At 44.6% G+C, this 15,384-nt stretch overlaps 1 protein-coding gene across 20 annotated transcripts in view; it reads left to right on the top strand.

Moving 5' to 3' along the window:
• LOC115196015 (CLIP-associating protein 1-B) overlaps nucleotides 1-14,139 on the top strand; it is a 39,790-nt gene extending 25,651 nt beyond the window's left edge. For 10 of the 20 annotated variants that reach the window (XM_029756452.1, XM_029756455.1, XM_029756453.1 and 7 more), the window contains 16 exons: nucleotides 301-364; nucleotides 497-499; nucleotides 677-840; nucleotides 1,459-1,681; nucleotides 1,937-2,038; nucleotides 3,084-3,227; nucleotides 3,757-3,872; nucleotides 4,106-4,225; nucleotides 4,695-4,836; nucleotides 5,143-5,374; nucleotides 5,749-5,822; nucleotides 5,929-6,096; nucleotides 6,264-6,392; nucleotides 8,209-8,415; nucleotides 10,883-10,999; nucleotides 11,219-14,139. In XM_029756452.1, coding sequence (XP_029612312.1) covers nucleotides 301-364; nucleotides 497-499; nucleotides 677-840; nucleotides 1,459-1,681; nucleotides 1,937-2,038; nucleotides 3,084-3,227; nucleotides 3,757-3,872; nucleotides 4,106-4,225; nucleotides 4,695-4,836; nucleotides 5,143-5,374; nucleotides 5,749-5,822; nucleotides 5,929-6,096; nucleotides 6,264-6,392; nucleotides 8,209-8,415; nucleotides 10,883-10,999; nucleotides 11,219-11,302 — 2,089 coding nt within the window. In that variant the 3' untranslated portion in view covers nucleotides 11,303-14,139. The remainder of the gene's footprint in view (nucleotides 1-300; nucleotides 365-496; nucleotides 500-676; nucleotides 841-1,458; nucleotides 1,682-1,936; nucleotides 2,039-3,083; nucleotides 3,228-3,756; nucleotides 3,873-4,105; nucleotides 4,226-4,694; nucleotides 4,837-5,142; nucleotides 5,375-5,748; nucleotides 5,823-5,928; nucleotides 6,097-6,263; nucleotides 6,393-8,208; nucleotides 8,416-10,882; nucleotides 11,000-11,218) is intronic. The other 10 variants (XM_029756461.1, XM_029756463.1, XM_029756468.1 and 7 more) reach the window with 6 other exon arrangements.
• Nucleotides 14,140-15,384: the final 1,245 nt, after the last annotated feature.

The following is a 15,384-nucleotide window of genomic DNA, read 5'->3' as shown; positions in this document are numbered from 1 at the left end:
TGTACAGATTACCTCAACTAACCTGTACCACAGCACACTGACTCGGTACCGGTGCCCCCTGTATATAGCCTCGTTATTCTTATTGTTACTTGTTATTTTAGCCTACTTGGTAAATATTTTCTTCTTCTTTTACTGCACTGTTGGTTAAGGGCTTGTAAGTAAGCATTTCACGGTAAAGTCTACACTTGTTGTATTCGGCGCATGTGGCAAATAAAGTTTGATTTGATTTGAAATCTGGCTGAAACCAAAAGGTGCTGTGCGATTGATTGCCTTCCTTTTTTCCCCGCTCGTGTGGAGCAGCCGTGTGGAGCTGAAGAGGTTGTGTGAGATCTTCACAAGGATGTTTGCTGACCCACACAGCAAGGTGAGCCCCCAATCGAACCCCCCGTGTCTGATATAACCTGTGTTCTGACGTGAAGCTAATGTAGTTACTGTACTAACTAACTGTCTGTTTTTGTGTCGCATGGTGCTCTTTGCGGGGGATTTATAACATCAGCGAGTAAGTGTTTTTGTTTTTGTCCTTCACTTTTCAATAGCAATGCAATCGAATCCAACTATTCAGAAAGTTGATTGGTTAATTATTGATGTTCTCTATGTTGTCCTACTGTAATACTCCTTAACAGTGAAGTAAATATGTATAGCCTGTTATTGACTGACTGGGTGGTCACTGTGTCAGGTGTTCAGTATGTTTCTGGAGACCCTGGTAGACTTCATCACCCTGCACAGAGAGGACGTGCAGGACTGGCTGTTTGTCCTGCTCACCCAGCTGCTGAAGAAGATGGGAGCCGACCTCCTGGGTTCCGTACAGGCCAAGGTCCAGAAGGCTCTGGACGTCACCAGGTCAGAACTAAAGCCCCATCTCTATTACCGTTTTCACACAGGTCATTTTCTTTCTTCTTCCACTTTTTGCTTTTCAGCACGATTCCACCCACTATGGTGGATGTGTAACCAGGCCAGCTCGGTACAGCTTGGTTTGGCTCTGCTTGGTAGTGTGAAAAGCACTTATATGTTGATTTTGGCTGTTTGTAGAGTTTCTAGTGCAGGGTTCCCCAACTGGCGACCCGCGGGATCGAATTTGTCCCACGAGTGGTTTTATTTGTACCCCCATGTTTTCTGAGCAAAACAAATTTTTTTGCATTTTCATTGCTGGACATACCTTTTTTTATCAGGTCCAGGTGATTTTAATTTTGGAAATCTGTTCCTAAGTATTTCCACGCATAAAAGAGAGACATGATGATAATATACAAATGAGGTTTGAAATGATTATGTTTTAGTCAAATATTATATCAGTTTGCAGTCAATTTGCCAACTACAAATGATTTGTAATTAGGTACCGGCCCCACGACAATCCACGCAAAAATCGTCCCTTGCCTGAATCTAGTTGATGATCCCTGTTCTAGTGGATCAATCCCTCTCATCTCATGCCTTTTTCTATTTCTTTTCCTCTCTCTTTCCCAGGGACTCGTTCCCGTTCGACCAGCAGTTTAACATCCTGATGCGTTTCATCGTGGACCAGACCCAGACCCCCAACCTGAAGGTCAAGGTGGCCATCCTGAGGTACATTGAGTGCCTGGCCCGTCAAATGGACCCCGCGGACTTTGTCAACTCCAGCGAGACACGCCTGGCCGTCTCCCGCATCATCACCTGGACCACGGAACCAAAGAGCTCCGACGTCCGGAAGGTGGGTCGAGTTGGGTTTGTTTGTTTCCATAGCAACAGCGTCAGACACTTTTTTTGTAAATTGACTTTGTGTTTCACAGGGACAATGCACATTAATCAGCATTTCTGTAAATGTCCCAGATTTAACCAGCTGGCGAATTTTCAACTGATCAGCCGAAGCTCTAAAATAACTATTGTTTGCTGGCTTTTTTGGTTGTTTTTATTTTTGTATTTTAAACGGATAATTTCCCTACCCGTCGGTCGACCCCAACCCCAGAGCTTCCACCATAGCTGGGCAGGTGAGGAGTTGTCAGGCAGGCCCAGCACCACCGTAGCCTCTCTACCTGGAGAGGGGAACGTGGAGGAGCGGTGCAAGCAGGTACTAGAGCCCCCCCGGCCCATCAGTCAGCTGCACGGTCGGCAGACTGCCTAACATAACCTCCTCAAGCCTGGGCTCTCTGTCTCTAATCCAACTTCGCCTTGCTGGCAGACACAGAGTTGTTTCTGCTTTATAACTGTGAATGTAAAGGACAGTGCAGGGGTGGGAATGGGGACTGAAATGGCTCTGAATGAGCCAGAACAGTTGTTTCTGCTTTCAAAGTTTTCTTCATAATGAGTGAATGTTAAAGCGGCAATCAGCAGTTGAAAAGATAACAAGGTGTTGACCCCACCACTGTTTTGCTAAAAAGCTGGCCTGGAGAAATGCAACCACTCTCAAATTCATAGACCGAGCTAGGGATGCAAGGACTAACCACCCATGATATCACAATGATAGTTTTAACTACGTTTTGAGGCTGTACCGTGTTTGTTTTACATTTACTTTGTTTACAAACAATGGAGTTAAACAAGCTAATATCTGGGTACATATAATTAATTTACAAGTCAAAATGTTTATGTTGCAACTGCAGATTGCCCCTTTAAGCGACGGGGTGGGAATGGGCAACACAATGGCTCTGAATGTGCGGTAAATATTGCGTTTTTTCTAATAGCCTGTGCTGCTGTTACTTGTTACTCATAGTTCTTGTGTATCTGCAGTGACCGGGTTTGGTTGACCAACATGCATGGAATTTCACCCGAGAGCATTGTGATGCTGGTTTTGAACTGGTTTACGAGAACTGACATTGGTTTTAACTCGCCTGACTAACTGAATGCTAGCTGAACCTAAAACGAGTGTGTGCTTCTGTATTTCCGTGCGGTGCGTATGGATCATGTGTTTGTCAGTACGTTGACTGATGTGACTCGTGGTTCCGTAAGAGCAGAATGGGCTTGTCGGATGTTCCCTCTCTTCTCTAAGGGCCAAATATTACCATGAAATGCACTTTGCTGTTGCGTGATATCGCACATCAATGTTAGTGGGGAAAAAAGTGAACGCCCTCTTTGATGACCTCTAACCATTGACCTCGCTGTGACCCTTTAATCCCCAGGCGGCCCAGGTGGTTCTGATCGCCTTGTTCGAGCTGAACACCCCAGAGTTCACCATGCTGCTGGGGGCCCTGCCCAAGACCTTCCAGGACGGAGCCACTAAACTGCTGCATAGCCACCTCCGGAACTCCAGCAACACCGGCGTGGTAAGACCTGACTCTGACGTTCACGTGTAGTCAACGTCTTAGAGAGGATGAGACTGAGCAGGGCTAAAAGTACTGGATCCCAAATATCTACTCACCACGAGAAGAAGAGTAGGGAATTTGCTCAGGAAGGTCCTCTTCTCACTGGCACCGTTAGCCATCAACCTAAACCTTGCTTGCTGTAACATGGACAATTGTAATCTAAACATACAGGGATAGCATCATATGATTAAGCAATAAAGACTGAGGAGGTGTGGTATATGGCCAATATACCATGACTAAGGGCTGTTCTTAGAGTGTCTGGATACAGCCCTTAGCCGTGGTATATTGGCCATATATCACAAACCCTGAGGTGCCTTATTGCTATTTATAAACTGGTTACCAACGTAATTAGAGCAGTAAAAATAACTGTTTTGTCATACCCGTGTTATACGGTCTGATATACTACGGTTGTCAGCCAATCAGCATTCAGGGCTCGAACCACCCGGGTTTATAATGTACTCTACCTGCTCCGATTCTGTGTGATCCGCAGGCTTCTCCCAGTAGCACCATGGGACGGACTCCTCCCCCACCTCGCCACCCCAGCAGTCGCAGCAGCCCCCTCACCTCTCCCACCAACTGCTCCCATGGGGGAGGGCTCTCTCCCAGGTAGGTTTGACGTAACCTTTTAATACCTGGTCCCCAACACACCATAGAAGTTAGTTACATCACTACTAACTTAACTAACAACGACAACAAGTACTCGTCATCCCCCCCCTCCCCCGCTCGACTCTGTTCCCTCCTCACATCTCTCTTTTTCTCCCTCGCGCCTCTATCCCCACTTTTCTTTCCCTCCCTCCCTCCCTCCCTCCCTCCCTCGCCGTGCTCTGGGCACATTACAGTCGGCTATGGGGTTGGAGTGCCGATGGCCTGTCAAAGTACCCCCCTCCCTTCCCTTCTCCTCTCTCCTCCACCCCTGCTGCCCCCTCCCTGAAGACCCTACGAAGTGCTTTCTCTCCCAGGTACATTGTCACATAGCTGTGTCACCCTTGATTTGTCCCTACCCCACGGTCTATTTTGTTTTTCACTTCATTTATTTATTTTTCTCATTCCGCAGCAGCTATCTGTGCTCTCATGTGCCCACATTTCTCATTCTGCAGCAACTATCTGTGCTCTCATGTGCTCACATTTCTCATTCCGCAGCAACTATCTGTGCTCTCATGTGCCCACATTTCGGAGGATTCACCACATTAACACCTTGACTGTTCCACTCTGTCTCTGTCAACACATACTGTTCTGCACGGTTGATCTTTTACATGAGGAAACTGCTTGAAATGACATCCTTACGTACTCGGTAAATAAAATGGCGTCGTTTCAACCAGTTTTTCCCCCCCGCTTTTGCCCACTGGGCAGACGTCTTGTTCCTGTGGTGGTGTTGTATGTTAGTGTCGTACTTGAATAATAACCCTCCCCTCGCGGTGTGACCCGAAGCATGTTGGAGTACGACACAGAGAACCTGAACACCGATCAGATCTATAGCTCCCTGCGAGGCGTCACTGAGGCCATCCAGAACTTCAGCTTCCGCAGTCAGGAGGACCTCATGGAGCCAGGCAGAGGCAAGAGAGAGGACACGGTGAGGGGCTTTGGCAATTCCCTACTATTCTCCACTCACTCACTCAATCACTCACTCACTCACTCCCTCCCCCTCATTGATTTAAAATATTTGGATTGGTGTTAGAATAGACTAGAGGGAGTGTCTTCCCACAGCCCATTCCTTTTAAATCCAGAGGGGGGAGTGAACAAGTGCACTTTTTTGGCAACTGTTCTCTTTGGTGAATATATTTATTTTCTCTAGAATGGACATGCATACATTTAGTTATTTTTATAAAACTGTACGTTTGTTATGTTACGTTTTGTCAAAAGTCTTGTTTCTCCTCAGCCGGGTGTTGGAACAGCGTCACACTCTGGTGTCGACGTGGTGGAGGGGCCCGGGGGTCGCACGGCCCTGGACAACAAGACCTCCCTACTCAACACCCCCTCCCCGCGTTCCTTCTCCGGGCCCCGGGGCCGCGACTACAACCCCTACAACTACACAGACACCATCAGCGCCTACGACAAGGCTGCCCTGAGAGAGACGGTGTACGAGGACGACGTGGAGCACCTTCGAGAGGGTGAGGCTGTCTCAAGGGTCTGAAATGGCACCCTGTTCCCTATGTAGTGCACTACTTTTGACCACCCTATTCCTTACATAGCGCTGGTCAAAAGTAGTGAGCTGTATAGGGATAGGGTGCCATTTTGGATGGTCATAAAACATTTAAGCAATAAGGCCCAGGTGTCGTATATAACATAAACCACTGAGGTGTGTTATTGCTGTTATAAACTGGTCACCAACGTAATTAGAGCAGTAACAATACATGTTTTGTCATACCCGTGCTATACGGTTGTCAGCCAAGCAGCATTTAGGGCTTGAACCACCCTGTTTATAATAGGCTATATATTAGCTGTAAGGTAAGACCCCCCCCCCCCTCAACCCTCTTCCTCGCAGGCCGCCAAGAGTGTGGTGGAGAGAACAAGATGCTGCGTACCAAGAACAGTTCCCCTGCGGAGCAGCTGGAACTGGTGATTGATTGAATTCGTTTGACAATCATTTTTTTTTCAGTGTTTTACTACTGATCTATATGTAATTCTATGGTCACTGACTAATATCTATTGTGGTCGTTGAAAGGTGGGCGAGCTGCTGAAGGAGCTGTCTAACCCCAGTGAGAGGCCAGAGGAGAGGAGGGGAGCCCTGGTGGAGCTGCTGAAGATAGCCCGGGAGGACAGCCTGGCAGTGTGGGAGGAACACTTCAAAACCATGTTGCTCCTGCTGCTAGAGACCCTGTCAGACCAAGATGTAAGGACTCTGGAGGAAAGGATAAATGGATGGATGGAGAGACACAAAGTAAACTCCTGTCCTGGGAGCCATGCCACAATCTGATGTTTTTAATCCACTGTTTTTCCTTCCACTGTCTCTGAGTGGTTGGTTCTGAGCATGTTGTGTCCTTTTCTCCCAACCTGCAGCACACCATCCGGGCCCTGGCACTACGAGTGCTGAAGGAGATCTTACGTAACCAGCCGGCCCGCTTCAAGAACTATGCAGAACTCACCATCATGAAGACTCTGGAGGCACACAAAGACTCCCACAAAGAGGTAGCTCTCACTGGCTGTCTCTGTCTATGAGGCTCTGCTTTAGAGGACATGCTAAGTCTACACATCTTGAGTTAATAGCTTTCATCTCTGTGATGATGTGTTAGTTTTTTAATGGAGTTAATAGCACATCGAAATAAAATTATGAAAAGACTGTCGGGATGAAGTATAGTCTTGCCTGTACCAGTCAAAATTTTGGACACATCAACTTATTCAAGGGTTTTTCTTAATTTTTTACTATTTTCTACATTGTAGAATAATAGTGAAGACATCAAAACTATGAAATAACACATATGGAATCATGTAGTAACCAAAAAAGTGTTAAACAAATCCAAATATTTTATATTTGAGATTCTTCAAAGTAGCCACCCTTTGCCTTGATGACAGCTTTGCACACTCTTGGCATTCTCACAACCAGCTTAATGAGGAATGCTTTTCCAACAGTCTTGAGGGAGTTCCCACATATGCTGAGCTGCTTTTCCTTCACTCTGCGATCCAATTTATTCCAAACCATCTCAATTGGGTTGAGGTCGGGTGATTGTGGAGGCCAGGTCATCTGATGCAGCACTCTATCACTCTCCTTGGTCAAATATCCATTACACTGTCTGGAGGTGTGTTTTGGGTCATTGTCCTGTTGAAAAACAAATGAATAAGTCCGAATAAGCGGAAACCAGATGGGATGGCGTATCGCTGCAGAATGTTGTTTTAGCCATGCTGATTAAGTGTGCCTTGAATTCTAAATAAATCACCAGCAAAGCATCCCCACACCATCACACCACCTCCTCCATGCTTCACGGTGGGAGCCACACATGTGGAGATCATCCGTTCACCTACTCTGCGTCTCACAAAGAGATGGTGGTTGGAACCAAAAATCTCACAGTTGGACTCATCAGACCAATGGACAGATTTCCACCGGTCTAAAATACATCGTTTGTGTTTCTTGGCCCAAGCAAGTCTTTTCTTCGTATTGGTGTCCTTTAGTAGTGGTTTCTTTGCAGAAATTCGACCATGAAGGCCTGATTCACACAGTCTACTCTGAACAGTTGATGTTGAGATGTGTCTGTTACTTGAACTCTGTGAAGCATTTATTTGGGCTGCAATTTCTGAGGCTGGTAACTCTAATGAACTTATCCTCTGCAGCAGAGAACTCTGCGTCTTCCTTTCCTGTGGCGGTCCTCATGAGAGCCAGTTTCATCGTAGCGCTTGATTGTTTTTGCGACTGCACATGAAAAAACTTTCAAAGTTCTTGAAATGTTCCGCATTGACTGACCTTCGTGTCTTAAAATAATGATGGACTGTCATTTCTCTTTGCTGAGCTGTTCTTGCCATAATATGGACTTGGTTTTTTACCAGATAGGGCTTTCTTCTGTATACCCCAACTACCTTGTCACAACACAACTGATTGGCTCAAGAAATTCCACAAATGAACTTTTAACAAGGCACACCTGTTAATTGAAATGCATTCCAGGTGACTACCTCATGAAGCTTGTTGAGAGAATGCCAATAGTGTGCAAAGCTGTCATCAAGGCAAAGGGTGGCTACTTTGAAGAATAACAAATATATATAATATATTTTGATTTGTTTAACACTTTTTTGGTTACTACATGATTCCATGTGTTATTTAATAGTTTTGCTGTCTTCACTATTATTCTACAATGTAGAAAATAGTAAAAATAAAGAAAAACCCATGAATGAGTAGGTCTGTCCAAACGTTTGACTGGTACTGTACATGTACCCTTCTCTGCCAATAAACCAAAATGAACCCATTCCATGATCAACCATTTCACCCTCCTCACTCTACCCTTCCCTCTCTACCCAGGTTGTGCGGGCAGCAGAGGAGTCAGCCTCCACCCTGGCCGGCTCCATCCACCCAGAACAGTGTATCAAGGTGCTGTGTCCCATCGTCCAGACGGCTGACTACCCCATCAACCTGGCTTCCATCAAGATGCAGACCAAGGTGATAGAACGCATCACCAAGGAGTCCCTACACCAGCTGCTGCCTGACATCATACCAGGACTACTGCAGGTAAAAAGGGCTTTATAGATCAAGTTGAATGATTGGTTAGTCCATTGGTTGATTTATTGATGTGCTTACTGATTGGTTGACGCGGAAGCACTTGAAATGTATCTACTTTAAATAGAAGCACTTGAAATGTATCTACTTCAAATAGAAGCACTTGAAATGTATCTACTTCAAATAGAAGCACTTGAAATGGATCTACTTTAAATAGAAGCACTTGATATTTATCTATTTCCAGTACAGTGTTGATGCTTGGAGTTTAGTTACATAAGATAATGACTTTCTGTCCTTGGGATTATGCCACACTGTGTAGACACTGAGTATATACAAAACATAAGGACACCTGCTCTTTCCATGATATAGACTGACCAGGTGAAAGCTATGATCCCTTATTGATGTCACCTGTTGAATCCACTTCAATCAGTGTAGATGAAGGGGAGGAGACAGGTTAAAGAAGGAATGTTAAGCCTTGACATCAAATCAAATGTATTTATATAGCCCTTCTTACATCAGCTGATACCTCAAAGTGCTGTACAGAAACCCAGCCTAAAACCCCAAACAGCAAGCAATGCAGGTGTAGAAGCACGGTGTCTTGGAAAAACTCCCTAGAATGGCCAAAACCTAGGAAGAAACCTAGAGAGGAACCAGGCTATGAGGGGTGACCAGTCCTCTTCTGGCTGTGCCGGGTGGAGATTATAACAGAACATGGCCAAGATGTTCAAATGTTCATAAATGACCAGCATGGTCAAATAATAATAATCACAGTTGTCGAGGGTGCAACAAGTCAGAACCTCAAGAGTAAATGTCAGTTGGCTTTTCATAGCCGATCATTGAGAGTATCTCTACCGCTCCTGCTGTTTCTAGAGAGTTGAAAACAGCAGGTCTGGGACAGGTAGCACGTCTGGTGAACAGGTCAGGGTTCCATAGCCGCAGGCAGAACAGTTGAAACTGGAGCAGCAGCACGGCCAGGTGGACTGGGGACAGCAAGGAGTCATCGTGTCAGGTAGTCCTGAGGTATGGTCCTAGTGCTCAGGTCCTCCGAGAGAGAGAAAGAAAGAAAGAGAGAAAGAGAGAATTAGAGAGAGCATACTTAAATTCCCACAGGACACCGGATAAGACAGGAGAAATACTCCAGATATAACAGACTGACCCTAGCCCCCCGACACATAAACTACTGCAGCATAAATACTGGAGGCTGAGACAGGAGGGGTCAGGAGACATTGTGGCCCCATCCGACGATACCCCCGGACAGGGCCAAACAGGAAGGATATAACCCCACCCACTTTGCCAAAGCACAGCCCCCACACCACTAGAGGGATATCTTCAACCACCAACTTACCATCCTGAGACAAGGCCGAGTATAGCCCAAAAAGATCTCCGCCACGGCACAACCCAAGAGGGGGCGCCAACCCAGACAGGAAGACCACGTCAGTACTCAACCCACTCAAGTGATGCACCCCTTCTAGGGACGGCATGGAAGAACACCAATAAGCCAGTGACTCAGCCCCTGTAATAGGGTTAGAGGCAGAGAATCCCAGTGGAGAGAGGGGAACCGGCCAGGCAGAGACAGCAAGGGCGGTTCGTTGCTCCAGAGCCTTTCCGTTCACCTTCACACTCCTGGGCCAGACTACACTCAATCATATGACCCACTGAAGAGATGAGTCTTCAGTAAAGACTTAAAGGTTGAGACCGAGTCTGCATCTCTCACATGGGTAGGCAGACTATTCCATAAAAATGGAGCTCTATAGGAGAAAGCCCTGCCTCCAGCTGTTTGCTTAGAAATTCTAGGGACAATTAGGAGGCCTGCGTCTTGTGACCGTAGCGTACGTGAAGGTATGTACGGCAGGACCAAATCGGAAAGATAGGTAGGAGCAAGCCCATGTAATGCTTTGTAGGTTAGCAGTAAAACCTTGAAATCAGCCCTTGCCTTAACAGGAAGCCAGTGTAGGGAGGCTAACACTGGAGTAATATGATCAAATTTTTGGGTTCTAGTCAGGATTCTAGCAGCCGTATTTAACACTAACTGAAGTTTATTTAGTGCTTTATCCGGGTAGCCGGAAAGTAGAGCATTGCAGTAGTCCAACCTAGAAGTAACAAATGGATTGTGTATGTGTGCCATTCAGTTGGGCCAGGTTGTGCCATTCAGAGGGTGAATGGGCAAGTCCAAATATTGGAAGTGCCTTTGAACAGGGTACGGTAGTAGGTGCCAGGCGTACCGGTTTGTGTCAAGAACTGCAACGCTGTTGGGTTTTTCACACTCAACAGTTTCCCGTGTGTATCAAGAATGGTCCACCACCGAAAGGACATCGAGCCAACTTGGGCCAGCATCCATGTGGAACGCTTTCGACACCTTGTAGAGTCCATGCCCCGACGCAAAAAGGGGGGCTGAAACTCAATGTTAGGAAGGTGTTCCTAATGTTTGCTGTACTCAGTGTATGTCTAGTATTGTTCTGATGTCTCTCTCTGTGTACAGGGGTACGACAACACAGAGAGCAGTGTGAGGAAGGCCAGTGTGTTCTGTCTGGTGGCTGTCTACTCTGTCATCGGTGAAGAGCTGAAGCCCTACCTGGCCCAACTCACAGGAAGCAAGGTACACTACCGTCTCATCTCAGCACCCTGTCTGGGTCGGTCTCAAATGGCACCCTGTAGTGCACTAGGAAATAGGGTGCCACTTGGGACACAGACAATGTCTTTAATTCCCTTCTCTTTTTTTTTTTCAAGATCTACTGGTTGCAGAATGTTTTTCAATATCTTGAATCGTCATGTTGTGATGTGTTGGTTTCATTCAGCGTCTTTACTATCCCACCAGATGAAGCTGCTGAACTTGTACATAAAGAGAGCCCAGACGTCCACCAGCAACAGCAGCAGCTCCTCAGACATCTCCTCATATTAATGAACATGGCCCTCTGGCTCCATCCATGTGTGTGCAGGTACATACAGTACAGGGTTATGTTCATAGGGCACCAATCGGTGCAAAACAGAATGAAACAGGAAGGGACTACTGGTCCAATTAGAAACACTAATTTTCTTTTTACCGTTTTGAAATATTTTCCATGGCGTGCCCTAATGAACGTGACCCAGATAGGGAAACAGTTGTGCCTCAATCTTTCTTTCCAGACCTCCTTGTGGTTTTAATGTATTATAATAAAGGCTGTAGGCTGTTCCTTGTTGGGAAACCCTATGCCTGTTGCAATCAGTATTTGATTTCCTTCTGTTTTGTCGTCTTGTAAATCCGTTTATTCCACATTTTATTAAGATACGAATGCGACACTACTTCAGACCTAGTCGAATGAATGTAAAGAGCTTTGAATGAAACCTGAGTCCTTTATAAACCGTCTGAAAGGTTTTAATGTTGATGCAAGCAGAGTGTCGCTCTGCACACGACAGCCTCATTGCCTCTAGTGTTCCTTCTCGCAATGGACAGATAGGCTTATTTGGAAACGTGTTGTTTGGTTATTTGTAAAGGGGCAGTTTAAAAATGGCGATTTCGATAGTAATTGTTCCATAGTATTTGCCGTCTGAAGAATTTGTTCTTAGTGACGATGCTATGTTTTTAAGCCTGTATTTAAAGAATAATCCTTGTGAAGCGGTAGAATTTCTTAGTTAGTGAGAATCTAAAAAAAAAAAAACTTTAATTTCCATTAGTGGGTGAAGATCATTTGGCTGGCCAATGATTAGTACATGCAGTGAAAAGCTGTGTTGAATAAGCCTCTGTAAACTTCCTATTTGTGTAACACCTGTGTTGACTGTGTGGTTTGGGCCCCAACAACTGGTGAAGGAATGTTTTCCCCTTTCACAAGGATTACAATCTCACCCTTCATACATTATTATGGAAGGGGAGTTATTGGTTGAGTTGGTGGGGTTTGAGTCTGCTGTTTTTTGTGCTTTAACATTCGGGCACGTTGTAATGAGTCAAAACTACTGGGATCTGAAGTATTCTTGCAAATGTAAAACCGCAATGAAGAGTCCTAGAATTTTCAAATGTGAAATATTTTGTCTAAAATCTAAATATGGGCAGTACCTATTCGTCACATAGTAGAAAGACCTTGACAATCTGACGTATTAGTCGATAATCTAAGGACATTTTAAGTGCCAGTGCAATTTTTTTTTTTTTTTACAATTTAAAGACAGGGAAAAAAAGAGGTAAGAAGTTTTGTCTTTTGAATTGAATCCAGCAATAATTAATTAGTTACAAAAAATCCAACTACTTGGATGAACTTTTTTGTCAAAGCACTGTAAATGACCATTGTAAGTTAACCATCCTTGTTTGAAATGTATAGATGTCATTTTTATGCGCACCTATGAAATGTTACTGCTGCTTTAGAAATACTAATCATGGCGTTAAACCTAATGTATTTTACTCTCCTTATTATGAATGTTAAAGGTACAGTTGTTTCGGTTAGAACAAGAATTCAGAGTTTGGGTCAATTTCAATTCAGAAATTCCAATTCCCAATTTTCCTCAATACTTGTCAATGGGGATAAAAATGAAATTGGAATTTCAGTTTACTTCCTGATTTGATTGAAATGAATTGAGCCCAACCCTGTTAAAAGTCAAGATAAAGGTGGCGTGTTACTGAGAACACTATCGGGCCTTACTGTTTCTGTAGTACGGTTTCACTACATTGACTGTTAAATGTACTGTAACAGTGCACAATGTTTCTGTTTTCTCAAATGTGAGAACTCATAGCAATTTTATCAGCTATGGCTATGACCAAGTCCAAAATGTTGTCAAATACAAACACAGTATTTCTTTTGTTAGACCTGCCTGTTGCAATTGAATCAAAAATGAAACTTAAAATGAGTGTTTTGTACAGTACTTTTAATCATTGATTCACAAACTTGTTATAAAAAGAGAGTCAGAGAGAGACCTCATTTGCATGCGAGGGAACATGCAAATATTATACCCAGCAACCTCGATGATTAACTAACATTCCCAACTCTGACTTTATGTTGAAGAAACGTTGCTTCTAATCTATGAATGTCTGGTCAGCTTGTATTATATAACACACACACACACTATTGATATCCATCACAGCTACCAAGCTAGGGCTGATTTAACAGACCAAACATTGTATACTATACTGTAATTGTATGCTGTGTGCACACATTGGCCTGTATCAAAAACCAAACCCTATTATCCTCAAGCCATGTATCTTGAGCGTGTATTTGCTTGTGCCTTGTTTTGTTTTTTTACAGTATACCTGCAATATTAATCCATACTAATAGCTTCTGAATACTGTTTTGAATTGTTATTTTTGCCCCCATTTTGAAATACTGTATTATATGTCATGAATTAGACAGGAAATGTGTTGCGTCGAAGACGAAGGTTATGTCCCAAGTGGCACCCTATTCCCTACCTAGTGCACTACTTTTGACCAGAGCCTTGTGGGACCCGGTCAAAAGTAGTGCCCAGTATAGGGCATAAGGTTCCATTTGGGATGCATCCCAAGGCTGCTGTAAATAAAGCCAACAGTTTAATGGCAGTATTTTCCACAGATGTAATATTGGCTTGGCTGTTCTATGCCTTGTGAACCATTTACAATGCATGCTTCTTTTGTTTAGCTCCAGTCATTGTTTTATCCCTCCCGTACCTATATTTATATACCGTCTGTTATATTTTCTGTGTATTATGACTGTACATATTTCATGTTTTGTTCACTTCTTTCACCCGTGATAGAATTTGTTGAAATTTAAACTTGAAATAAACCGACTTCAGTCCCTGTCCGAAGCATGTAATCACATATGTTGTATATTTGAAGTATAAATTGAGAGCAGATATACAGCATCTTCACGAGAATGTGTGAGAAAAAAAATCTCCTGCAGGACATGGGAATAGCAGCAGATGGCGCTCTTTGCATTTTCTTGAGAGGAAAAGCATCCTCTGTGTATTTATTTAATATATTTTTTTGAAATAATTTTGGCTGCAAAAGTAGGCTACCACGGTCCTCCGCCCTCTCCGCTTCTAACCACTTTCCTTCCAATGAATGGGAAGCGGTGTTTCACTGCGCGGCACCGCGTGCTAGTGTACACGGCATTAGAGGAGGCAAACTGAAAGTTGATTTGAACAGTTATTAGTTGTCCTGCTGCTCCTATGGTCTCACAGGTGCACCGTAGCCTTCCCCGATCAGAGGTAGGATAGAGGGCACAGGCCATTACACTTAGGATGTGGTGAATCAGCAATGAGACTGCAGACGCTCATTTGTCACTGCAGCATCAGGCTCACCAATAAAGAGTGGAAAAACACTATCGCCACCTGCATCATTAGTGATGAAAAAGAAAGTGTTAGTAGGCTGGCCAGCTTTGAAGTGGATTCCCTGTATTGTTTGTTACAATCGGCAGCATATGATTAAATTAACATTGGGGCAAATGTGTAACCATTGAGACATCCAGGTTTTACAAGCTTTAACTAGGCATTCATCTTTGAACTCTTCTGGATCACCCAAGACTCCAAAAGGTCCTTTTGAATTCGAGATCAAAAGCTGAAGGAGAAACGGTGCAGTAGCTACAGTGCGTGGCCTGTCAGGCAGCTACCTAGTCTCCACCGTCCTTAATACCCTAAAACAGTCTCATTAAGGCTGGTATCGCTCTGCGGTGGCCGCGTCTCATCTCCGACACGCCACCACCAAGGTCTGCTCTACTCGGCTCTATTAGTATTCACACGCTGTTGAAAATTAATTTTATTAAAGCCCCCTCCATTTCCACTGCCCCGGCCAACCCCCTTCTGTTTAAAGATCTTTATGGTGTATGATTAGCACACATTTCCCCAAGCATGCAGGGGAGTGGCGGCTGGGTCGGGAGGTCGCCATAATGAAAGAAAACAACTTCATTGTGAGATGACTAGGCCATAAATCATCGGCCATTTTCTATAAATCACGGCAGATGGCAGGGAGCGGTGTGGGGACTCATGGGAGCTCGTATGCCCCTGTGCATGATGGGAATGGTGGTAGCATTACCGCGGCAGCAGACGCTGGCA

Source organism: Salmo trutta, chromosome 6, assembly GCF_901001165.1.
Source record: "Salmo trutta chromosome 6, fSalTru1.1, whole genome shotgun sequence".
NCBI classification, from domain to species: Eukaryota; Metazoa; Chordata; class Actinopteri; order Salmoniformes; family Salmonidae; genus Salmo; species Salmo trutta.
This window is presented reverse-complemented; position numbering and strand designations above follow the sequence as displayed.